Below are 26,013 nucleotides of genomic sequence, written 5' to 3'. Positions count from 1 at the left end.
CTATACTGTCTATGTTCCCAGTGAACCAAGCATTCTTATTATCTTTGTAATGCACAGGGAGTTGTCCTTGATATTTTTGACAGCACGGGGATACTTAGCTTTATCAATGATCACTGGTTAAGCGTACAGTATGGCTACCATCTGTATTGGTACACAACATTGCAGAAATGCAATCCTTCACAGACTTCCTACCATCAACATGAGCCTCTAGCCTGTATGCCTTTGAAACATTGATATTGAAACAGTTTATTTAGCCAGAAAAATACAGATACAGAGTTGATAATAGAAACAATATTAAAATGGCTGAGCCAGTTGAGAGCCTGAGCTTTCTTCAAGGCACTTGATATATGCTGTACATTCATCTCAAGGAAGTATTATGTCACATTTAGTATCATCTGGAATAGTACACGTAACATGGTGGTAGTAAGAACATATCAGAATGTTACCACGGTTATCACTTATTTATTTTATTTTATGATTTTTTTTTTACAATTATATTATAAGTATATACATATGTTACATTGGTGTTGATATACATAAATATGGTAAGGGAGGGAAGCAGTACAACATGGGTTGTATTATGGTGGAACAAGAGGACAAAGCTGTCAGTATCATGTCTAGTCGACAACTTCTATAATTATTGCAATGTTAGTTTCTATCTATCAACATGACAATCTATGATATAATGGTGTTGGTGGTACAATAAAAGCAGGAATATATAGTAGGTGTTACAAGGTTATTAATACTTGGACAATAAATATTTTTTAAGAGATGATTTAAAGGAAGGGAGCTTAGTCTTTGCTCGGATGGGTGGGGGTAAGTTGTTCTACACCTTCACACCGTGATATTTTATGGTCTGGGACTGAGAGGAGCACATGGAGGGTGGTCTTAGTAGTTCTTGGTACCTTAAATTGTATCTCTGGTTATTCCGGAACTGGAAATAATTATTGTCAATCAAGTGAGTGACATATTTGTAAACAAATAGGGCACAGCAGTAGGTGTTAATATCATCGAATTTTAAAATTTTTAATTTAGCAAATTGTTCGTTAGTGTCATCAGTTTTTTCAAGTAGGTCATAGTCCACACAACTCTCTTCTGTTCAGTAATCAGGGGATGTTTTTTTGAAGAGCCAGAGGCCCCCCCATTAGATCATAATAGATTTCTTTTATTGCTGCAAGAGTGAGTGACTGACAAGTGTGATACAGGATACAGTAGGGTCGGGAAATATCGCTAGATAGGGTCCAAGGATGTTCGCTATATACTTAATCGTGATACATAATTACATGTAATCAATGGGGAAAATAGGGTTAAGTTCTGGAGGCCAATAAATGTGACTAAACTTGACATAAAATGGCATTGACTAAATTTAGCAGAATATAAATTACATTGCTGGAATCCTTGCAAGACAGTGAATAATTTGAATACAGACATCATGTATTTTGCACAAGAGATAAATTATAAAAAAAAATTGTCTATTGCAAACTAGCATGTTTATACTCAAATTAATCCCTATCTTACAAGAATTCCAGCAATGCTTATTATATTCTCTTAAGTCAATTCTTGACATTTTATAAGATAAAAACATAAACTCCTCCTATATGAGAGAGAAATAGATACCACTAGGTAACCGTTGTCTGCGCTCCGGCTCAGCTGTCATAATAAATCAACTCCTCTCCGACTTCCGGTAAGGGTGACTGTGGTTTTTAGCTTAAAGCTTTAATCTTATAAAATGTCAGACTAAAATTAGCAAAATGTAAATTGCATTGCTGGAATCCTTGCAAGACTGCAAATACAGGTTGTACTTCTCTAGTCCGGCAACCTCGGGACCTGACCGGTGCTGGACCATGGAAATTGCCGGACCATGGAAATTCACCCTTTTCCTGGATAAATAGTGACTTGTGTTTATGCTTGGAAGCACTAGCACCACTTTCTCTGCATCATGGTCTCTTTGAAGACATATTGGAGAGTTAAATGTCATATAGTAGCTTCTCAAAATTCGCGAGTTTTTAATTCAACGTATTTTATTGTAACAAAAAAAAAAATGACGGCGGAAACTTGAATTTTGACGGGTTTGAACGGCCCGCCAACGTGCAGACGACGTGCATAATCGTGTAAACAGCGTCATTTCTCTTATGTACAAAAGATTCATTATTGTTTATTACTGAATGTCTTTTTTATTGAATTAATGTTTGTGTGCAAAATGAGCAATACAATTCATTAATAATACGTAGAATATTAAAACACACGAGGAAATGACACAGCATTGTTTTCGTTGATTACAAAACCAGTGACTGACTGGTTCTACATATAAAACTGAAGAAAATAAGACCTTGGTTGTAGCTGTAGTAAAATTAATATGGTTGTTTAAGTAATGTTATTTAATGTTAATAAATGGAACAATAGAAGTAGCTAACGATAATGGTAAAGAAAAAAGAGAGAACGCGTATGTAAGTGCGCACACGTGAAAACATATCGTCATTACTTTACTTAAGAATATGAAAGCAACACTTATTTACTGTTCATATATATTTTAATTAATGTTTCTGAATTTGTTTTTATTGAATTAATGTTTGTGTGTGCAAAATTAACAATACAATTTATTAATAATACGTGGAATATTAGAGGAGACGAGACGGCTGCCGGCATTGCTTACGTTAAAGCTTACAAAACCAGTGACTGATTGGTTCTCCATATAAAACTGAAGAAAATAAGGCCCTGATTGTAGCTGTAGTAAAATTAATGTAAAAAAAATTAATATGGTTGTTTGAAGTACCTGTAATGTTATTTAATGTTAATAAATGGAACAATATAAGTAGCTAACCACTAATGGTAAAAACAAAATGTGAGACTGCGCGTACAGTCAGTTCGGCTATAACGCGATAGTTGTGTTCTTGTGAAACATCGTCTTATAGAAATTCGCGTAATAGAAATAACAGGGCTTATGGAGAAAATGGGGTTACGTGCAGATTACTCGAAATCGAAAAAAATTTCGTAGTTAGCCTAACATAAAGGATAGCACAGTCTAAATAAATGTTATATTCATATCTAATAATGAAATCATACAGTAAATGTTGCACTTTACCTTGAAAAAATATGAATATAACTTGATGGGGGAGAAGGTTGATGTTGAGGTTGAGGAGTCATGCAGACAGGATTTGACAGTTGTCATCGTCATCATCAGTATCAGGTGCAGTTTTTCTTTAGGTCCTCATATAATGATAAGGCTTTCTCTTTAATGGTGAGGAAGCTGGTCCCAGATTGCTTTTTCGTTTGATCTTCTATCCAAACACTTAGAAGCCATTCCATCTCCTCAAGTTCCTTTGGCCGTGATCTCACACTTTTGCTAGCACTCAAGGTTTTTCCAGCATACTGCTTGCTTTAATCTTTGCTGCATTGTCTCTAATGGTGCATAAAGTAGATTCTTTTATTCCCGTTGCATGCACAATATCACATGTTCTTTCCTTATTTTCAAAACAATTGATAACATCAAGCTTTTCTTCAAGTGTTATAGCCTTTCTTTTACGATCACCACCGGAAATGCGATCACCAGAACACTTCCCGGAGATATTCTTCTTTTCCATAGTCACAAAATTGGAGAAATAGTAATCAGAAATCACTGAGGACACTTAAAAACTTCACACATGTTTCAAACTGATCTTGTGGAGTAAACAGAGCGCGCAGGTCTAAAACACTACGTATTTTGTTTTTCTCTCTTATTTAAAATTTTACAATTTACATATACTGTACAGGTATACTGTATACATAAATATTACATAAATTATTTCTGCAATGGTTCACCAAAAAAACACATAAATCAATTGAACATGTGATGTCGAACGTGAACTGTAAACACTGCATAACCCCGCGCCAAGCGACAGCACTGTACAGTACACTTTAACACTTTAAACGCTACATATCTAGTTTTTCTCTTTTATTTTAATTTTTACAATTTACATATATATATATATATATATATATATATATATATATATATATATATATATATATATATATATATATATATATATATATATATATATATATATATATATATATATATATATATATAAATTGTAATTTACATATTATTCATATTATGCTAGGGCGCCCACAAAACATGAGAAACGTTTGAGTCCCCCAGTAGAGATGTCCGTTCTCTACCCACTTCAGGATGTCTTAGTCCTCTGTTTTCTTTTTGTGTACTCGCTCAGGGACTCGAGTATTTCTGTATATAACACAGGATGATAAGGGAATTTGAAATTATGAGTGAATGAATTTATTATACAGTGATCAATTAACATAGTATTGATGTGTTTAAGTAGTAGTATTCACTCACTCTAAACCACGAATTCCATTCATACAGAGAGAGAGAGAGAGAGGCCAAGCGCTCTGTTTACATCACACACACATAAATATTACATAAATTATTTCTGCAATTCTTCACAAACAAAACACATAAATCAATTGAATATGTGATGTCGAACGTGAACTGTAAACACTGTGTGATGTAAAGAGAGCGCGGGTGTAAAACGCTATGTAATTTGATTTTCTCTTTTATATAAAATTTTACAATTTACATATACTGTAATATATAGGTATACTGCATACATAAATATTACATACATTATTTCTGCAATTGTTGACAAACAAAACACATAACTCAATTGAACATAGTATGATGTCGAACGTGAACTGTAAACACTGCATAACCCCGCGCCAAGCCACAACAACCGTTCTAGTGGAATCGCGTTAGAGCAAACGCGTTCGCGTTTTACAAATATTGTTCCTCTATTCATCAATCGCGTTAGAGCCAATTCGCGTTGTCAAAACACGCGTTATAGCAGAACTCGCTGTATGTAAGTGTGCACATGTGAAAAGATATCGTCATTACTCTACATAAGAATATGAAAGCAACACTTATTTACTGCTCATATTTATTGAAGGGTTAAATGTTGTACTCTGTATAGACAAGCAGAGAGAGAGAGAGCAGCCAAACTGCCGGATGTAAACAAACCTTAATTTCCCGCGGCTTTGTTGTTGTATTTTTTTACAGAGATTAGCCCACCCGGGAATAGGTCACCGACCCACATTGGGGCCTGAGGGGCAAAAATTTAATACTCCTGTTATAATAATAATAATAATTCAGATAAAAAACTATCTACTTATTGGACAAGCTAAAATCGTTCCGGACCACGGGCGTTTCCGGACCACAGAATGCCGGACTAGAGAGGTACAACCTGTAATTTTAATATAGACTTCATATATTGTGCACAAGAGATAAAAATTTAAGTCGTTTAGAGTACAGTACAGTCGGCCCTTAACATACGTGGGGGTTACGTAGCAGAGATACCCGTGGATGTTAAAAAATCCGCGTATATGTGGGGCATATTTAAAACCCTGGCCCCCCATGTCCTTATTTACCGTATATACCTGTGTGTAGTTAGAGTTTTTAAGACCAAATTATTTGGCAAAAAATTGGGGGTCGACCTCTAAATGGGTAATAGTTTTGTTAGGTTGAAAAATATTTACCAGTAACTACCTGTAAACAATGGAAACGATGCACCAACGCACCACTGGCTGTGAGTGTCGGTACAGTTTCCAGGGCAGATCTCTTGCGTCATCATAGCAGGCCCAAAGTAGCCAAATCCATGGTATGGTAGCACAAGACGATGTAAAACATAAAGTATTCATTTATTAAAGTTTATTTATAGATACTGTTCATAAATTTTTGTTCATTACATTTGAAACATCAATCTTTGTTAATTAAATTTGAAACAAAAGAAAACTATGATACCGTATTTTCATTAAAATATTACATCACAAGTATATTTTACCTTAACTGTGACTGAATGAATATACTTATTCTCAGAAATAAATATGGAAATATAATATTTTTGCTGGAATGACATACATATTACAGTGGAAAGTGGGATAAAATCATGACGAAAACAATGACTCGCTTTCTTTCGTTATTCAAAAGATTTTACCGTAATCGCTTTTAGAATGGTTTTTAGTTAAAAACTGTTGTACTCGTACTGTATTACAATATTATTCTATCCTATCATTAGCCTTATAATCCCACAACTGAAAACCATTCGAAAATCGATTACGGTAACATCTTTTGAACGAAAGAAAGAGAAAGTCATTGCTTTCGTCACAATTTTATCCCACTTTCCACTGTAATACGTACATCATTTCAGCAAAAATATTACATTTACATGTTCTCAGAAATAAATGGTAGTTTTGTTGAAACGTAATGTACAGTATTTAATAATAAAATGCAAAAATAGCTATAAAAACAATTAATGCACCCGTAATGTACTGGCTGGCGTCTCCACTCGTCCCTGCTCCTGCGTCCAAGGTCACCACTCCTCCCAACTCGCTGCCTCCTCCACCTCCTCCTACCTCCTCTGCCTCCTCCACCTCCTCACCGTCACTACTGCCGACAACAAACACAAATGTTTTGTGAATAACTGCACCTCCACTTCCTATGTACAGTACTGAACTGTACTGTGCTGTGCATTTTTACAAACAATAAACATGGCAAGAAAAGCAATTAAAAAAAAAGAGATAAAAATTTCACTTTACTGTACAGTACCTATCCTCGGCGACAGGACGGGGGTCATCGGGCTCATCGTCACTCAATTCCATAACGGGTGGTGAAGTGGGGGCGACGGTGGATTCAGCTGCTTCCTCACTGCCGCCAGTGATTGATGGTGTTAAATCTCTCCTTCGGTGATCAAAGAACATGGTGATGGGGAGTTGTCGTCTCTTTCTTTTCATTTCTTCCATGATGTTTTTGTATGGAGCAAAAACGTCATCCATCCCTCGCATGAATTTCAGGGCACGCACCATGGAGGGGTCCATACTATAGGCCAGGTTTTTCAGTGCCTCAATATTCCTGGTCATCTCCCCCAACTTCTCCAACGTTATTTCTTGGTGCTCTTCCTCATCCTCTTTCCCTTTCGCTTCCTCTTCCTTGCCTGAGTCTACTAACTCCTGTAGATCCTCCTCGGTCAGCTCAGTGTCATGCTCTTCAATTAGCTCCCTAATCTCGTCCTCTGCCATGTCCCGGAAGCCTTCAGCAGCCACTTTCCTTGACAGTGCCAGGGTCTTTCTGAATATTTTCATTAAAATCCATCAAAATCATTTTCCTTGTCATCGTCTTAAGCACCAAACAGCTCCTCCCAGTCTTCTCCTTGAATAGGGCTAGAGGGCACGCGTTTTTCGAATCGTTTTCAATTAAAAAACTGTTACATCACATGTATATTTTACCTAAACTGTGCCTGAATGAATGTATTCTCAGAAATAAATAGTAGTTTTGCTGAAACGTGATGTATTTCAATGTAAAATAGGATAAAATACATGACGAAAACAAAAGACTTTACCTAACCTTCCAATGTTCAAGAGATGTTATTCGTTTTTTTAATAGTTTTCGGTTAAAATACTGTTATATTACAATGATATTATATTCATACTGTGCTTGATATACTACATTCACGGAAATGTAATATTTTTGCTGAAATGACGTACGTATTAGTGGAAAGTGGGATAAAATCGTAACGAAAACAATGACTTTCGCTTTCTTTCGTTCAAAAGATGTTACTGTAATTGCTTTTCGAATGGTTTTCAGTTTAAAAAATTGTTGCATCACAAGTGAATTAGGATAGAATATTATTGTAATACAACAGTTTTTTAACTGAAAACCATTCGAAAAGCGATTACGGTAACATCTTTTGAACGAAAGAAAGCGAGTCATTGCTTTCGTCACTTTCCACTGTAATACGTACGTCATTTCAGCAAAATATTACATTAACATATTCTCAGAAATAAATAGTAGTTTTGCTGAAACGTAATGCATTTCAATGTAAATTAGGATAAACTTCATGAAAACAAAAGACTTTACCTAACCTTCCGATGTTCCAGATATGTTACTCGTTTTTTTAGTAGTTTTCGGTTAAAATACTCTTATATTAGTGATATTCTATTCATACTGTGCTTGATATAATACATTCACAGAAATGTAATGTTTTTGCAACTACAATGCTGATGTCAACACAAGTGTGGTTACAGCGAGACTGACTGAGTGAGGGAGAGCTATGCGTGTGTGTGTATATGTGTGAGGTTGCGGGAGCGGGCGGTGTCCCGTGTGAGGTGCCGCGCGCGAGTTGAATGGCGCATGATTTGAATGTACTTCAATTACTTCAATGTACAGAATATTCCTCCGGCAGGGTAATCCGCGTATTTGCAAATCGGTGTATTATAAACCCGCCTATGTTAAGGGCCGACTGTACATTGAAGTACAGTGACCCCTCGTTTAACGAACGCCTCGGTTAACGAAATTTCGGTTAACGAACTGCCTTCCATAAGGATCTTCAATTCGGTTAACGAACAAAAATTCGGTTAACGAATTTCTTACGAACCGACCTCAACATGTTTTCGCTTGCACTGGCCGGGCAACCAGCTTTAGTATCAGTCCGCCAATACATTAATCGGTTCTAGGGCTTAAATTCCTAACTATTTTAGTAAATATCAAGAAGTTTATACTATTCAAAAAATTTAAAAGTTTAATATTCACTTTTTTAGTCGTTTTAACAATTATTGAACATAATTGAAGGTAAAGTGACTAGTTTAAAGCGCAGCATCCAGCCTCTTAACACAGCAAACAGGCGTTAGTCTCTCTGTTTTCACTGGAGGTAACATCTTGCTTGAGACTCTCTTCAACTAAATGCTTTTTTCTGTGTTTCCAAGCAAATTATTGGTCATTTTGAAATATATTTTACATATTGACAATATATAATGCAGTACAGTGTTGATTTAAAGAAAATAATCTTGAAATACACCAAGAGAACTAAAATTTTATGGGTGAAATGGTGCCATGGGGTGACTTCTCTTCCACCCCAATGCCTTCTCTTCTTCCTTCTCCTCCACCCCCATTGTAATTCCCATCATCATCATCATCATCATCCAGGAGCCTTCTACATACACACCTCAAAGTAAGTGAACTTTTCTACCATTTTTGTTGAATTTAGGAAATTTTCGGTGCGCTGGAACCAATTACCCAAAAACCCATTGAAACAATGGTTTCGGTTAACGAACTTTTCGGTTAACGAACGACCTTCTGGAACGGATTGAGTTCGTTAACCGAGGGGTCACTGTACTGTACAGTTTTTCAACTCGTACTTTTAGGGCTATTTATGGGATTTTTAGGAGTGTTTCTGTCTTTTTACGGTTTTTGGCTTTATGTGAGGTCCCCACATAAGTTGGGAGTCTACTGTAAATAAATTTATTGCTATATATTGGAAAATTTTGATAATTTTGGTAGTAGTGATAAATTTGAAATATTTCCTGACCGATTTCCCTCGCGAAAAAAAAAAATATCGCTATATACAGGGTATAGGAAAATTTTGATAATTTTGGTAGCTGCGATATAAAAAAATCGTTATATAAAGTTGCTATATATCCCGACCCTACTGTACCGCACTGTTTATTGACTTTGCTGTGAATAGCTTGTGTGTGGATTTTCCAGCTAAGTATTACTTGGCATAGTCTTCCAAGAATGGCCAGTCTTACCTCTATTGTGCAGCTGACTCAGGAGCAATCCACTGTCTATTAATGCTGTGAGTTTTCCCTGAAGGGCTGTACACTCGTCATGTCAGCACTCAGACTGTCCCCAATAATCTTGCAATTAACTAGGCAGTGACGATGCCAAAACTTGAATAACCAACCTTTACTTGCCTTGAAATCTTGGATATTAAGGTTAACTGATAGGCACTCAGCAGCTGACTAAATCATGATGCCACTCACGGGATGTCCAGCAGAGTGCTCTTGTTTACATCAATTGAACACTGCATACTCAAGCTGTTCATATTTCAGGGTCTTAATCCTCTTTCTACTCTTCTTAGCTGAACCAACATCTTCTCTATGTCAAGGCATAGTCCCTCATCTTAGCCTTCTTGATGTTGTAAAAAGTACTCTTCTTTAGCCCAAACTCCTCACAGATCATGTTCATGGAGACACCAGCATCAATCCTTAAGTTTTTCTTCAATTTATAGAGTTTTAAGTGCTATTCCTTTTCTCTCAGTGTTGTTGTTTTGCCTTTGCTTGGTTTAGTCGCCATAATATTTCACTGGGGAAACACTGAATACGGAAAAACACAGAGCATTACGGAGCAGCGCTCACATCAACAGACTTGCAGTAACTGTTGTGACATCACCCCTTGCCCAACTGATGCCTCCCACACTGTGCCCGACCCATGACTCCCATGTGGCCCATCGACGTCAGACCCACAGAGCCTAGTCCGATGTATGGGGGTTTCCAACTTACAAAATTCCGACTTAGAAGATTTTACTGTACGTACATCTACCACATTCACTTAACTTGGTGTTGTGGAGGCACTGGCTTGTCCATGAAATCAGTTCTCAAAAGTTTAACTCAGACATCATTTGCACAGAGGCTGGCTGAGTCACACTTGGCCTCCCTCAAGCCTCACCAAAACAACCAGTCCTATTCCCAACCCCTAGCAAAGCCCCCCACTGGCACACAAAGAAATGTTTATTCATTTCATGTTTTTGACGTAATGATAATTATTATGATTTTGGGGTGGGTGGGGGGGATACAATCTCTATGTTGAATTGTGTGTACAATGAAAGACAAAAGTCGTGTCGTGAAATTTGGTCGAAACATATGCTGAAGGGCTAAACTTTTGGTGCGCTCTGCCTTGTGGTAGGGGGCTCTCATAATGTTTCACGAGTTATATTTAATCTTCGGACAAAACCACGACACGACTTTTGTCTTTTATTGTACATGTAACTGAGTAAAATAAAATTATGAAAATAGTTAAGTTTATCTACCAGAATTTATGAGTTGAAATATAATCTAACATAAATCCTGCTAAATCTCGCTGGTGCACGAAGAAATTTTTATTCATTTTATGTTTTTGACCCAATGATAATTATTGTGTGAGTGTGTGTGCATGCATGTGTGAGGAAAGTATGCAAAATGGTGAAGTTAATCTAAGCGACATTTTTGTTTGTAGCCGGACTGAACACTAGCTAAACTCTAAGCCCACGTGATGTGGGGACGCTACCCCTAGACTGTAATGGACTTGACCACTGGCTAGCACAAAATATTTTCTACCTGACTGCGTTCGGCTGAATTTTTCCATGTTAGCACATTCGAGCAAATTTAGCCGTGTGTTAAGTGAATTTGCGTAAGCAAGGAAGCAGTGTACACTCACTGACTCACTGTGATTGGCTGTTGTAACCCACCAAATCTATGTAATATGATCATTAACTAAACTAAACTTATTCAGATTTTGTTATACGGTCCAGTAAAATCTCGATGATACGAGTAGATGCGTTCCTTGGAGTCTCCTCATATAGCAAAAACTTAGTATAACGGAGGGAATAATACATGGGTGAAATAGGGATGCATTCCCTAGCACCGACAAAACTGACACGGCAAATATTGGTTACCCGTTCACCTCGTTAATGCATATCAATTATCTCTTTCTTTTTCAAGAAAGGAATAGGTACACATGCACGCTTAGAAGCTGGAGTGGTGGTTGAATATGTTGAATGCTTAGGAAGCACGACTATAGCACTACAATAAGCTTGGGATGCCTTTAAAACAATAAGGAAGTTCCAAAGTATGGCACCATAATGCTTAGGCAGCAGAGTACACAGTATTGCGATGACAATTCAGTATGAGCAGACAAACTTAGAGAGCAGATTCAAACATTGCAAGAAGGGAGAGGGTGGAGGACAGTAGGGATGTAGGGGAGGGGTGCGTGGCCTGGCTGAGTGGCTCACAAACACGTCTCTGTGCATCTGGGGGTTCGTGGCCTGGCTGAGTGGCTCACAAACACGTCTCTGTGCATCTGGATGGGGGGGCAGGGATGTAGGGACTGGGCTCACAAACACGCCTCTGTGCATCTGGATGGGGGGGGCAGTAGGGAGGGATGGCTAGTGGCTCCAAACACGTCTCTGTGCATCTGGGTGGGGGGGTGGAGGAGGTGGCCTGGCTGAGTGGCTCACAAACGTCTGTGCATCTGGATGGGGGGGGCAGGGGTGCGTGGCCTGGCTGAGTGGCTCACAAACACGCCTGTGCATCTGGATCTAGGGATGTGGGAGGGGTGCAGGGATGTAGGGAGGGGTGGCCTGGCTGAGTGGCTCACAAACACGTCTCTGTGCATCTGGATGGGGGGGTAGGGATGTAGGGGTGGCCTGGCTGAGTGGCTCACAAACACGTCTCTGTGCATCTGGATGGGGGTGGTAGGATGATGGGGCATCTGGATGGGGGGGCAGGGAGAGGGGTGGTGGCCTGGCTGAGTGGCTCACAAACACGCTCTCTGTGCATCTGGATGGGGGGCAGTAGGGATGTAGGGGAGGGTGCGTGGCCTGGCTGAGTGGCTCACAAACACGCCTCTGTGCATCTGGATGGGGGGGGCAGTAGGGATGTAGGGAGGGTCGTGGCTCACAAACACGCTGCTCTAAACACGTCTCTGTGCATCTGGATGGGGGGGGCAGTAGGGATGTAGGGGAGGGCGTGGCCTGGCTGAGTGGCTCAAACACGCCTGTGCATCTGGATGGGGGGGGGGGCAGGGATGTAGGGGAGGGGTGGCCTGGCTGAGTGGCTCACAAACACGTCTCTGTGCATCTGGATGGGGGGGGGGGGTAGGGATGTAAGCTGGTGGCTCAAACACGCCTGTGCATCTGGATGGGGGGCAGAGGATGTAGGGAGGGTGCGTGGCCTGGCTGAGTGGCTCAAACACGCTCTGTGCATCTGGATGGGGGCAGTAGGGATGTAGGGGAGGGGTGGTCTGGCTGAGTGGGCTCACAAACACGCTCTGTGCATCTGGATGGGGGGGGGGCAGTAGGGATGTGGGAGGGTGCGTGGCCTGGCTGAGTGGCTCACAAACACGTCTCTGTGCATCTGGATGGGGGGGCAGTAGGGATGTAGGGAGGTGCGTGGCCTGGCTGAGTGGCTCACAAACACGCTCTCTGTGCATCTGGATGGGGGGGCAGGGATGTGGGGAGGGCGTGGCCTGGCTGAGTGGCTCACAAACACGTCTCTGTGCATCTGGATGGGGGGGGGGGGGGGATGTAGGGGAGGGTGCGTGGCCTGGCTGAGTGGCTCACAAACACGTCTCTGTGCATCTGGATGGGGGGCAGTAGGGATGTAGGGGGTGCGTGGCCTGGCTGGAGTGGCTCACAAACACGTCTCTGTGCATCTGTGCATCTACATCATGAGAGACGTCACAGACCACGCCACTGCTTGTTCCACTTACTCGGCTGGGTAAACTGAGCAAAGAACATTTTAGGCCTGTGGGCGCAGGTTGACCGGGAGTTGGGAAATAAACAGTTGTCGATTGTTGCTTATGAGAATATTTAAGTCACTCTAGTAATGCTGCAGTACAATGTTGCTTATGTTATCATAGGTAAATGCCTGGTTTGTATAATTTGTTTGTCACTGGGCCCATCACCGTCTTCAAATTAGACTACAAGTTATGTATTTGGATCGTACGCCTGGCAACGGGTGAGAGGAGTGACTCGTGTGACTGCTAGTTAACGCGTCTTCTACACTTAACTCTCCTCCCTCCCTGCCATATTTCACTGGATTTACTGTTATTATTAGTCTTTACTGATATAACAATGCTTAATAGTGATTTATCATGGCACTGTAGCCAAGTTAGAGTCATCACAGCAACCACCAGGCTACTGGGCCAAGCTGTGAGGTGTTATGGTTGTTTTCAACTCGTATTTTTGGGTAGATATACGTAACTTTTTTCATTTATTTTTACTCATTTACATGCTTATACCATCCTAAATACATATTGTGAAAAGTAAAAGAAATAATTGTCCTTAGGGCAATTTTGTTCTCAATGTACTAAGTTAATTGCTAAAATTTTTGTCTAGTTCAAACTATGGGATAGTTGTACTCAAATTAATCACCATCTTACAAGAATTACAGCAATGTAAGTTATATTTTGCCAAGTCTATTTAACTGGTAACAACGCACTTGGTACTCTCACCGCCGGCTGTCAACACCTCCCTTCCTCCTCCTCCTCCCCCCACTCCCAGCCAGGGTGAAGGTAGTCTTAAGCTTAAAGTGTTTATCTTATAAAATGTCACAGTATAAACATCACATAGTTTGCACAAGAGATAAAATTTTTAGTCCTTTAGTGTAGTACATCTGAGTACAAAGTGAGTACACTGTACAGTAATATGTTGCTCAAAATTATGGCATTTTCACGAGAAAAAATCTGTATAACTAACCCCAGTGGTCACTGTACTCGCTTCTCGTATCGTCGAACAATATCGCTCGTATAGTGAATATAAGGTGCAAATTCCTTAACCTCATATCATCGAATTCTCGTATACATAATGCTCGTATAATGAGATTCCCCTGTACCATGACTGTCAGTGAAAAATTTTTTCCTCTCAATAGGTCATGGATGATGTCGCCCAGTGTCTTTCGTCGAATTCCTCGGCGTCGCTCTATACACACGCGTCTCCACCTTCCAGTTCTACCTACGCCCTTGCATGGGACAAACAGTTCTTCGGGAGGAGCAGAAGGGGGGAGATTATCTCCTACAAGAAGTTTAGCAGAACCAGCCACTCCTGCCTCTACTACTGGGACTGGAGCTGTGATTGGTCCTCTCCCAACACCTCCACCTGATCAGGGACACTCAGAGGAACAACCACGAGATATAATACGAATTGTGTCGGGGAATCAGTATGGCACACAACATCGAACGGTAAGGCGGTCATCCAGGTGGTATAAGGTATTGTTTGTTGAAAAAGTTGGTATTTATTGGTGACAGTAATTAGGGACCTGGATGTTAATCGATTTGCAAATAGTATTCCAGGGTAATGGTTAGCCAGTGCAGTTGGCGAGTTGTCAGGTCTTTTCAGACTATCCCTTGACACTGGTTGTTGTTGTGTTGGCGACAGCTTCTGCACCTTAAACAAATTCACGCCTAGGTGGTCCTTGGGCCAGCCATCCTTGTTACACGAGGGGCAACCATTATTATTATTAGTGTAGTGTAGTATGATGATCATATTTATGATACTGTATTACAGAGTTAAATTGATGAGGTGTTGCCTGTTGACTGTACTGTAGAAGCTTCACTTGAAGAAGGAAGATACTGTACTGTAGCTTTACTCACTCCACCCAGTCATAGACGTGGGAAGGGAGGGTGTTGTAGCAGATATGCAATAATCTTACATATCTTGTAACCTATAAAATCTCCATACACTACTAGATAGTACACAGCAAGATGGAAGTGAGTAACGTAGATCTGCATGCGACAGTGGACAGTGAGACACTTGAGTGTGGTCGCTATCATGACTTCTATCCCTCTCCTGCCAATTCCCGCACGCATGGCGGTGGGAAATTTGAAAATGAATTATCTACCAAACTTTTTGATGCAGTAAAATAGTAGTATCGGTAGTACTGTATACAGTAAACTGTACAGTATTTACATGCATGAAATATGTTTTCCCCTAAAAAACACTAAAATTTATGTTTAAATAAATGTACAGTACAGTATAATGAAGTGTACTGATTTTTTTATCCTTGTAAAATTGGGATGCATCTTATGTGGCCGTGCATCTTTCATGGCGGCGAATACGGTAATAGGCAAATGAAAATACAGTTAAACCTCGATTAACCGACCCTCGATTAACTGACTTAAGGATTAACCGTCAATCCCGAACCCTAAAAAAAAAAATATATATATATATATATATATATATATATATATATATATATATATATATATATATATATATATATATATATATATATATATATATATATATATATATATATATATATATATATATATATATATATATATATATATATATATATATATATATATACCCGGGCACAGGTCACTGACCCACATCGGGGCCTGGGGGGGGCGATAATGTAATAATATTAATTATGATAATGCTAATAATAATAATAATAGTAATAAAGAACCATAGAGAAATGCAAAAATGAAAAAAAAATCAAGAGTGAGAAACAATGTACCTGTATGTATGTTGTGTTGTCAATAGTAAGAGAAACAATTGAGACCCTGCAATTGTGTGTAAATGAGGCAGAAAGTCAGATCAGCAACCTGGAACTTGGTCACAATTTTTGTGATGACATATGTTCTTTGATTCACGGTTTCTGTGCTGGTTCATATTTATTTACTTAAATGGTTAATGTTTTATAGCAAATTCTATTGAAATATGAATGGTAAATTAACAAAAATGAATAGAGGGACTTAAATAAGGTAGGCTAGGGAAAGGTACTTTGAAAATGTATGTTTTATTTCCGTAGACTTTATGTACCATTAACCGACCTTTTCGATTATCCGTCGGCCCCTTCCCCCCATATGTGGTCGGTTAATCGAGGTTTTTCTGTATAACGATATTAGACTGAAATATGAAAAAAATTAAATAATTATCAACACCGTGTACTGTAAAGTATCCTGTTCGAGATACCAGTTTCTGGCAGCTTAGTAGACACGATCAAGATCTTAATGGATTTTGACCTCAAGATAGTGTGTGTGTGTGTGTGTTTTGTTTAATTTTTGTATACAGTATAACACTCACTCCTCTCTTAGGTTTGACAACATATGTATTGACCTATTCATTTCTTCACAAAAAGGTAGATTAATATTAACCAACTTGTGTCAGATAGTAATTCATTATAGCGTCCTCAGATGTTACGTCACTCCTTTGAACGACTTCAGGAGCGTTTACGGGAGAGACAGGAAGCGCTGGAGCAGCAGGAGCGACGTCTGCGCGGCTTTCTCAACGTATCATCACCCACTTCCAGCACCTCATCCGTTACCTCGTCTGCTTCTTTAGATCGGGAGGAAGATCCACTTAGTCCATTAGGTAAGAGGATGTTTCTTTATCCCATACAGGGGTTCCTCGCTACATGTTGTACTGGTATGCCTCTTTTGACATATACCTGTACGTTGTTAACAAATACAGTGGTCCCTCGATTAACGAATGGTCCGATTAACGAAATTTCGGTGAACGAATTAGCTCTCATAAGGATCTTCATTTCGGTTAACGAACAAAACTTTGATTAACGAAATCCTGATCAACTGATCTCCTAGTCTGCCAATACAGTAAAATGTAACTTTATTCATTTATTGAAACTCATTTACATGCACACACTGTCCTAAGGGCAAAGCTGTACTGTACATGTAATCAAAATGATGTGCAGTCAGCCCTTAACATACGCGGGGCTTACGTAACAGAGATACCCGTGGATGTTAAAAATCCGCGTGTATGTGCTGCCCCCCCCCACCCCCCCCCAAAAAAAAACCCTGGCCCCCAATGTCCTTATTTACCGTATATACCTGTGTGTAGTTCGAGTTTTTAAGACCAAATTATTTGGCAAAAAATTGGGGGTTGACCTCTAAACGGGTAATAGTTTCATTAGGTTGAAAAATATTTACCAGTAAACAATGGAAATGATGCACCAACGCACCACCAGCTGTGAGTGTCGGTACAGTTGCCAGGGCAGATCTCTTGCGTCATCATAGCAAGCCCAAAGTAGCCAAATCCATGGTATGGTAGCACAGGATGATGTAAAACATAAAGTATTCATTTATTAAAGTTTATTTATAGATACTGGACATAAATTTTTGTTCATTACATTTGAAACATCAATCTTTGTTAATTAAATTTGAAACAAAAGAAAACTACGATACCGTATTTTCATTAAAATATTACATCACAAGTATATTTTACCTTAACTGTGACTGAATGAATATACGTATTCTCAGAAATAAATATGGAAATATAATATTTTTGCTGGAATGACGTACATATTACAGTGGAAAGTGGGATAAAATCATGACGAAAACAATGACTTTCGCTTTCTTTCGTTATTCAAAAGATTTTACCGTAATCGCTTTTCGAATGGTTTTCAGTTAAAAAACTGTTGTACTCGTACTGTATTACAATAATATTCTATCCTATCATTAGTCTTATAATCCCACAACTGAAAACCATTCGAAAAGCGATTACGGTATCTTTTGAACGAAAGAAAGAGAAAGTCATTGCTTTCGTCACAATTTTATCCCACTTTCCACTGTAATACGTACATCATTTCAGCAAAAATATTACATTTCCATGTTCTCAGAAATAAATGGTAGTTTTGTTGAAACGTAATGTACAGTATTTAATATTAAAATGCAAAAATAGCTATAAAAACAATTAATACACCCGTAATGTACTGGCTGGCATCTCCACTCGTCCCTGCTCCCGCGTCCAAGGTCACCACTCCTCCCCACTCCCTCCCTCCGCTCCCTCCTCTGCCTCCTCCACCTCCTCACCGTCACTACTGCCGACAACAAACACAAATGTTTTGTGAATAACTGCACCTCCAATTCCTATGTACAGTACTGAACTGTTCTGTGCTGTGCATTTTTACAAACAATAAACATGGCAAGAAAAGCTATTAAAAAAAAGAGATAAGAATTTCACTTTACTGTACAGTACCTATCCTCGGCGACAGGACGGGGGTCATCGGGCTCGTCACTCAATTCCATAACGGGTGGTGAAGTGGGGGCGACGGTGGATTCAGCTGCTTCCTCACTGCCGCCAGTGATTGATGGTGTTAAATCTCTCCTTTGGTGATCAAAGAACATGATGATGGGGAGTTGTCGTCTCTTTCTTTTCATTTCTTCCATGATGGTTTTGTATGGAGCAAAAACGTCATCCATCCCTCGCATAAATTTCAGGGCACGCACCATGGAGGGGTCCATACTATAGGCCAGGTTTTTTAGTGCCTCAATATTCCTGGTCATCTCCCCCAACTTCTCAAACGTTATTTCTTGGTGCTCTTCCTCTTCCTCATCTTCTTTCCCTTTTGCTTCCTCTTCCTTGCCTGAGTCTACTAACTCCTGTAGATCCTCCTCGGTCAGCTCAGTGTCGTGCTCTTCAATTAGCTCCCTAATCTGGTCCTCTGCCATGTCCTGGAAGCATTCAGCAGCCACTTTCCTTGACAGTGCCAGGGTCTTTCTGAATATTTTCATTAAAATCCATCAAAATCATTTTCCTTGTCATCGTCTTAAGCACCAAACAGCTCCTCCCAGTCTTCTCCTTGAACAGGGCTAGAGGGTACGTGTTTTTCGAATCGTTTTCAATTAAAAAAATGTTACAGCACATGTATATTTTACCTAAACTGTGCCTGAATGAATATATTCTCAGAAGTAAATAGTAGTTTTGCTGAAACGTGATGTATTTCAATGTAAAATAGGATAAAATACATGATGAAAACAAAAGACTTTACCTAACCTTCCAATGTTCAAGAGATGTTACTGGTTTTTTAATAGTTTTCGTTTAAATTCTGTTATATTACAATGATGTTATATTCATACTGTGCTTGATATACTACATTCACGGAAATGTAATATTTTTGCTGAAATGACGTACGTATTACAGTGGAAAGTGGGATAAAATCCTGACAAAACAATAACTTTCGCTTTCTTTCGTTCAAAAGATGTTACCGTAATCGCTTTTCGAATGGTTTTCAGTTAAAAAAACTGTTGCATCACAAGTGAATTAGGATAGAATATTATTGTAATACAACAGTTTTTAACTGAAAACCATTCGAAAAGCGATTATGGTAACATCTTTTGAGCGAAAGAAAGCGAGTCATTGCTTTCGTCACTTTCCACTGTAATACGTACGTCATTTCAGCAAAATATTACATTTCCATATTCTCAGAAATAAATAGTAGTTTTGCTGAAACGTAATGCATTTCAATGTAAATTAGGATAAACTACATGAAAACAAAAGACTTTACCTAACCTTCCAATGTTCAAGATATGTTACTCGTTTTTTTAGTAGTTTTCGGTTAAAATACTCTTATATTAGTGATATTCTATTCATACTGTGCTTGATATAATACATTCACGGAAATGTAATATTTTTGCAACTACAATGCTGATGTCAACACAAGCGTGGTTACAGCGAGACTGACTGAGTGAGGGAGAGCTATGCGTGTGTGTGTGAGGTTGAGGGAGCGGGCGGTGTCCCGTGTTCGGTGCCGCGCGCGAGTTGAATGGCGTGCGATTTGAATGTACTTCAATTACTTCAATGTACAGAATATTCCTCCAGTGGGGCAATCCGCGTATTTGCAAATCCGTGTATGCTAAACCCGCGTATGTTAAGGGCTGACTGTACAAAATGATTACTAAAATTTTTGCCTAGAGCAAACTATAGCATGTTTACATTCAAATTAATCACTATCTTATAAGAATTCCAGCAATGTAAATTATATTCTCCCCGGTTACTTCTATGACATTTTATAAGCAAAAACAAAAACTCAATCTAAAGGACATAAATACAGTAGAATTTTTTTATAAAAATGTACTACAGTATTGTACACTAATGTACTACATTTTTTATATCTTGAGCAAAATATATCATGCTTATATTCAAATTAATCTCTGTCTTGCAAGGATTTCAGTCTGAGATATTATATAAAATAACAAAGAAATTACCAATCTTTTATCTTGAACACGAGGGTGGTGGGGGTGACAATGTCTGGCGTTTGTTTATTTATTTGAGATAAGATTTGACAGTTGGTGCTGAAGGCCTGCCTGTGTGTTTATTTATCATTACTTAAGAGTGACTAAGCTCTTCTCATAATTTTCCACCCAAACGACCTGGGTGAATATAACTTACATTGGAGGGATTCTTGTAAGATAGTAATTTATTTGAATGTTTTTTTTTTTTTTGGCAATTTAAATTTTAATTGTTTATTCCTTGATAGAGGAAGCGGGATCCTAGTGCTGTCACTTGGTACCCCTGTACCATAACACCAGAAGCAACTGACCAGTGTCACAAGTATATACAGTACAGTACAGTCATCCCTTGGCTATCGCAGAAGGGGGGGGGGCACGGACGTATATGCGATCGGACCGGCGCATGACTGTATGTATATCCGGTCGGAAATTGATGGACTTTAATTTCTCACTTGACTTGGGGTTTATTAATTATTAGATGGAAATTGCAGTGGAAGCGCCCCTTGGAGAAAAATCCTGAACCAGCACAAGAACAGCTAAATTTACTAACAAAATGAATTGTCCGTGACCCGTGGAAGGATAGCGTCTGTGACTGGGATGAATGAGACACACTGTAAAAATTAGACACTTATATTCCCTCCAACACTACAGACACAATCAAATAATGGTACACCAACATCTGCGCATCTCTTAACCTGAACTTTAAACACTACTCTGGGGAATATGAGTTATTCATGATATTGAAATTATTAGAAACTCAGACAATGCCTCATTAGACAACAATAAATTCATTTTATTAAGAATTGTTGCTTGCACACATGAAACAGGCCTTAAGGGCTTTCAACAAAATAATATCAATCACTGAGAAAATTTTATTAAAACAAAATAAGAAATCAATAACTCCACCCTGAATAGGCCTTCAGGGCACTCAACAAAATTATATTACCCCAACAGATGCACACTTCCTAACCTAACTTAAACTCTACTCTGGGGAACAAAGGTTATACCTGAGATCGGAATTATAAAGAAAAATTTAATGCATTAAAGGAACTAAATCACAGTATCACTTACAACATAAGGGAGAAACTCATCTGAAAAACAGTTCCCTCATTCTCTGGTTTCAATTAGTGACACAAACATTAAAAACAATGGTATCACAATTATTTAAGAAATATTAATTACACACAGCTTACATCAGTAACTGAAAAAATAGTATTAACTACACACAAAATATTATCACTATTATTAAGAAGTTACTGAGTCCACCAATACCCGTGAACCATGCTTCCTAACCTAACACACACATAGATTCCACCTGCACTCCGTAGTTTTCTAAGGCACAACCAACAGGCACCCGTAGTTTAAGGCCCAAATCAGCCTTTCTCCACCTTGGAAAATGTACCTCTAAGTTCCACTAGACTCCTGGTCCCAGTGTGTGACCCTGTATCACTCAGCAGGCTTCACTTTACCCCCAGTACATCCATGAAACGGAAGGGAGTGAGCCAATCAGACCTTGTACAGTTGAGAGAAGCTTTAGCTTCCCGTTAGTGAAAGGTTTTCACTAAGCTGCTCGAAGATATGTGGTACAGTGGTCCCTCGGTTAACGAGCACAATCCGTTCCAGCAGGTTGCTCGTTATCTGAAAAACTCGTTAACCGAAACTATTGTTTCAATGGGTTTTTGGGTAATTGGTTCCAGCTCACCGAAAATTGCCTAAATTCAACAAAAAAGGTAGAAAAGTACACTTACTTTGAGGTGTGTATGTAGAAGGCTCCTGGATGATGTTGATGATGATGATGGGAATTAGAATGGGGGTGGAGGAGAAGGAAGAAGAGAAGGCATTGGGGTGGAAGAGAAGTCACCCCATGGCACCATTTCACCCATAAAATTTTAGTTCTCTTGGTGTAATTCAAGATTATTTTCTTTAAATCAACACTGCACTGCATTATATATTGTCAATATGTAAAATATATTTCAAAATGACCAATAATTTCCTTGGAAACACAGAAAAAAAGCATTCAGTTGAAGAGAGTCTCAAGCAAGATGTTACCTCCACTGAAAACAGAGAGAGACTAACGCCTGTCTGGTGTGTTAACAGGCTGGATGGCACGCCAGAAACTAGTTTCTTTATCTTCAATTATGTTCAATAATTGTTAAAATGGCTAAAAAGTTAATATTAAACTTTTAAAATTATTGAATAGTATAAACTTATTAATATTTACTAAAATAGTAAGGAATTTAAGCCCTAAAACCGATTGCTGTATTGGCGGACTAATACTGCAGCTGGTGGACCGCCAAATGCAAGCGAAAACATGTTGAAGTCGGCTCGTAAAAAACTCGTTAATCAAGGGATTGCTCGTTAACCGAAATTAAGAATCTTATGGAAGGTAAATCGTTACCCGAAATCTCGTTAACCGAGGCACTCGTTAACCGAGGGACCACTGTATTGTGAGCCAAGGTAGAGGAGAGCTGATGACCCCAAATGATCGTCACGTCGTTAGTTGGGCACCCAGACAGCTGATTTCACTCTCACCATATTCAACAGGTGGCTCAAACCCAGGTCAGTGAACGGTCCTACAGCTCATTTCACCACTCGTCTCATACCGCCAGTGGACGTTATTATACCGCGTGGGGTCTTCAGAACCCTGAAAAACCTGGGCTGTTAGCTATTGTCTCACATCACCGTTTGTTCCTACCGCCCTTTCTAGCTTTGTCTGAGATTGAATGAAACTTACTTGTTAATACTGATGTTAAATAAACGAAGGAACCAGGTCACGCGATCCGTCTCTCCTGGGTACAGCACAGAGGTGGTCCTTGACCTCTCTCACAGCTCCCCAGCCACGCTTGCTCACTGGTTCACGCTTTTCAGGAGTGACTTATTTACCAGACGATTAACAGCTTAATTAGGATGTACGCACCATTTTCAGACTGGGAAACGATCTATAATTATTTTCAATTTAATAACTGATATTTAATTTCATGATTCGCGTCCCTATTAACTCGGTAAATTACATTTAATATCGTATAGGCCTAGTTCCACAAACTCTCGCTGCGTGCAGGAGCACGGTCTACCCTCAGACGACCTTGAACTCAGCATCGCCAATGGCGCGGCGTTTGAAATTACACTGAAATTTCAGAATATAAATATATATATATATATATATATATATATATATATATATATATATATATATATATATATATATATATATATATATATATATATATATATATATATATATATATATATATATATATATACACACACATATACACACATATATACATACATACATACATACATACATACATATATACATACATACATACATATTGTACCTCTCTAGTCCGGCAACCTCGGGACCTGACCGGTGCCGGACCATGGAAATTGCCAGACCATGGAAATTCACCCTTTTCCTGGTTAGATAGTAACTTGTGCTTATGCTTGGAAGCACTAGCACCACTTTCTCTGCATCATGGTCTCTTTGAAGACATATTGAAGGGTTATATGTCGTATAGTAGCTTCTCAAATTTCACAAGTTTTTAATTCTTAACGTATTTTATTGGAACACACAAAAAAATACATAAATAAAAATTTCGACGGCGGAAACTTGAATTTCGACGGCGGAAACTTGAATTTCGACGGGTTTGAACGGCCCGCCAACGTGCAGACGATGTGCAAAATCGTGTAAACAGCGTCATTTCTCTTATGTACAAAAGATTCATTATTGTTTATTACTGAATGTCTTTTTTATTGAATTAATGTTTATGTGTGCAAAATGAGCAATACAATTCATTAATAGTACGTAGAATATTAGAACACACGAGGAAATGACACAGCATTGTTTTCGTTGATTACAAAACCAGTGACTGACTGGTTCTACATATAAAACTGAAGAAAATAAGACCTTGGCTGTAGCTGTAGTAAAATTAATGTAAAAAAATTAATATGGTTGTTTGAAGTACCTGTAATGTTATTTAATGTTAATAAATGGAACAATATAAGTAGCTAACCATTAATGGTAAAGAAAAAAGAGAGATCTCGTATGTAAGTGCGCATGCGCACACGTGAAAACATATCGTCATTACTTTACATAAGAATATGAAAGCAACACTTATTTACTGTTCATATATATTTTAATTAATGTTTCTGAATTTGTTTTTATTGAATTAATGTTTGTGTGTGCAAAATTAACAATACAATTTATTAATAATACGTGGAATATTAGAGGAGACGAGACGGCTGCCGGCATTGTTTATGTTAACGCTTACAAAACCAGTGACTGATTGGTTCTACATATAAAACTGAAGAAAATAAGACCCTGAGTTTAGCTGTAGTAAAATTAATGTAAAAAAATTAATATGGTTGTTTGAAGTACCTGTAATGTTATTTAATGTTAATAAATGGAACAATATAAGTAGCTAACCATTAATGGTAAAAAAAAAAGTGAGACTGCGCGTATGTAAGTGCGCACATGTGAAAATATATCGTCATTACTCTACATAAGAATATGAAAGCAACACTTATTTACTGCTTTATCTGTGTTATTTTCGTTAGTTTATTAGGATGTTGCTTTAATAGAGGTAGTAATCCGGCAAAAAAGTAAGGTAAATAAGGCAAAATTCACCCTCGAAACACCCTACATAAAGCATAAAAACATAAGATAGGAAATAAGTATATAAGAATACATGGTACTATTTCATTAACCTTTAATGCTACCAAAATTCTGCTTCCAAAGTGAAGTGATGGTACAGTACTGTGACTCAAATTACATTTGAGTTACATCAGGGATGTTGGCTGTGGTGTCAGGGGTCGTGGCTGTGGTGACGTTAGGTACATCGGGGGCAGAGGAAGTGCTGGCAAGTGGATTTGCTATGCTAGAGTGTTCTTCACTGTTTTTGTTGGCCATCTTCTTGAACCACTCTTGCAAAGTTGTTTGCTTCATGTACTTTGGTTTCTCTTTATTCAATTTACATTGAATCAAATACAGCCATGATTTCTTGCTCCGTAATAAAACTCTTTTGTTCTAGTCCCGTGATTAATTCTGTGCACAGCTGGATGCACCTGTCAATAGAAATTCTTTCTTTGATATCCTCTTCCTCCTCGTCGCTTGCTTCGTCATCTTCCTCCTCTCTTTTCTTAACCATTTCCACAATCTCTTCATCAGAGAGTTGATACACAATAGGGGCATCTTTGTCAACATCCATCCACTCTTCCAGCTGCTCTTCACTCAGTTTATTGGCCACTTCAACACACACAGGGTTTGTCATTGTATTAGCATACTCAAGCAACTCACGAATAACTTGCTTTTCTTTTGACACATGAAATCCAGCAAAGTCTTGGTCCACATCTGTACTCTCCTCAAACATTAAGGCTGGCCACAGATTATGCCATCCATTCTTCAAAGTTGATGGCATCACCTTATCCCAGGCATTGGCAAGTGTCCAAATAGCATCCTT

General features: G+C 38.7%; 1 protein-coding gene across 1 annotated transcript in view; it reads left to right on the top strand.

Annotated features, from left to right (window-relative positions):
- LOC121875174 overlaps positions 1 to 26,013 on the top strand; it is a gene marked incomplete in the record, with an annotated part of 178,084 nt that overhangs the window by 34,384 nt on the left and 117,687 nt on the right. The window contains 2 exon segments of the mRNA XM_042379611.1: positions 14,452 to 14,761; positions 16,724 to 16,901. Of these exon segments, the coding sequence (XP_042235545.1) occupies positions 14,452 to 14,761; positions 16,724 to 16,901 (488 nt within the window).

Source organism: Homarus americanus, unplaced genomic scaffold (assembly GCF_018991925.1).
Source record: "Homarus americanus isolate GMGI-L3 unplaced genomic scaffold, GMGI_Hamer_2.0 scaffold36970, whole genome shotgun sequence".
NCBI classification, from domain to species: Eukaryota; Metazoa; Arthropoda; class Malacostraca; order Decapoda; family Nephropidae; genus Homarus; species Homarus americanus.
The sequence above is the reverse complement of the archived record's forward strand: the minus strand, read 5'-3'. Positions and strand labels throughout refer to the sequence as shown.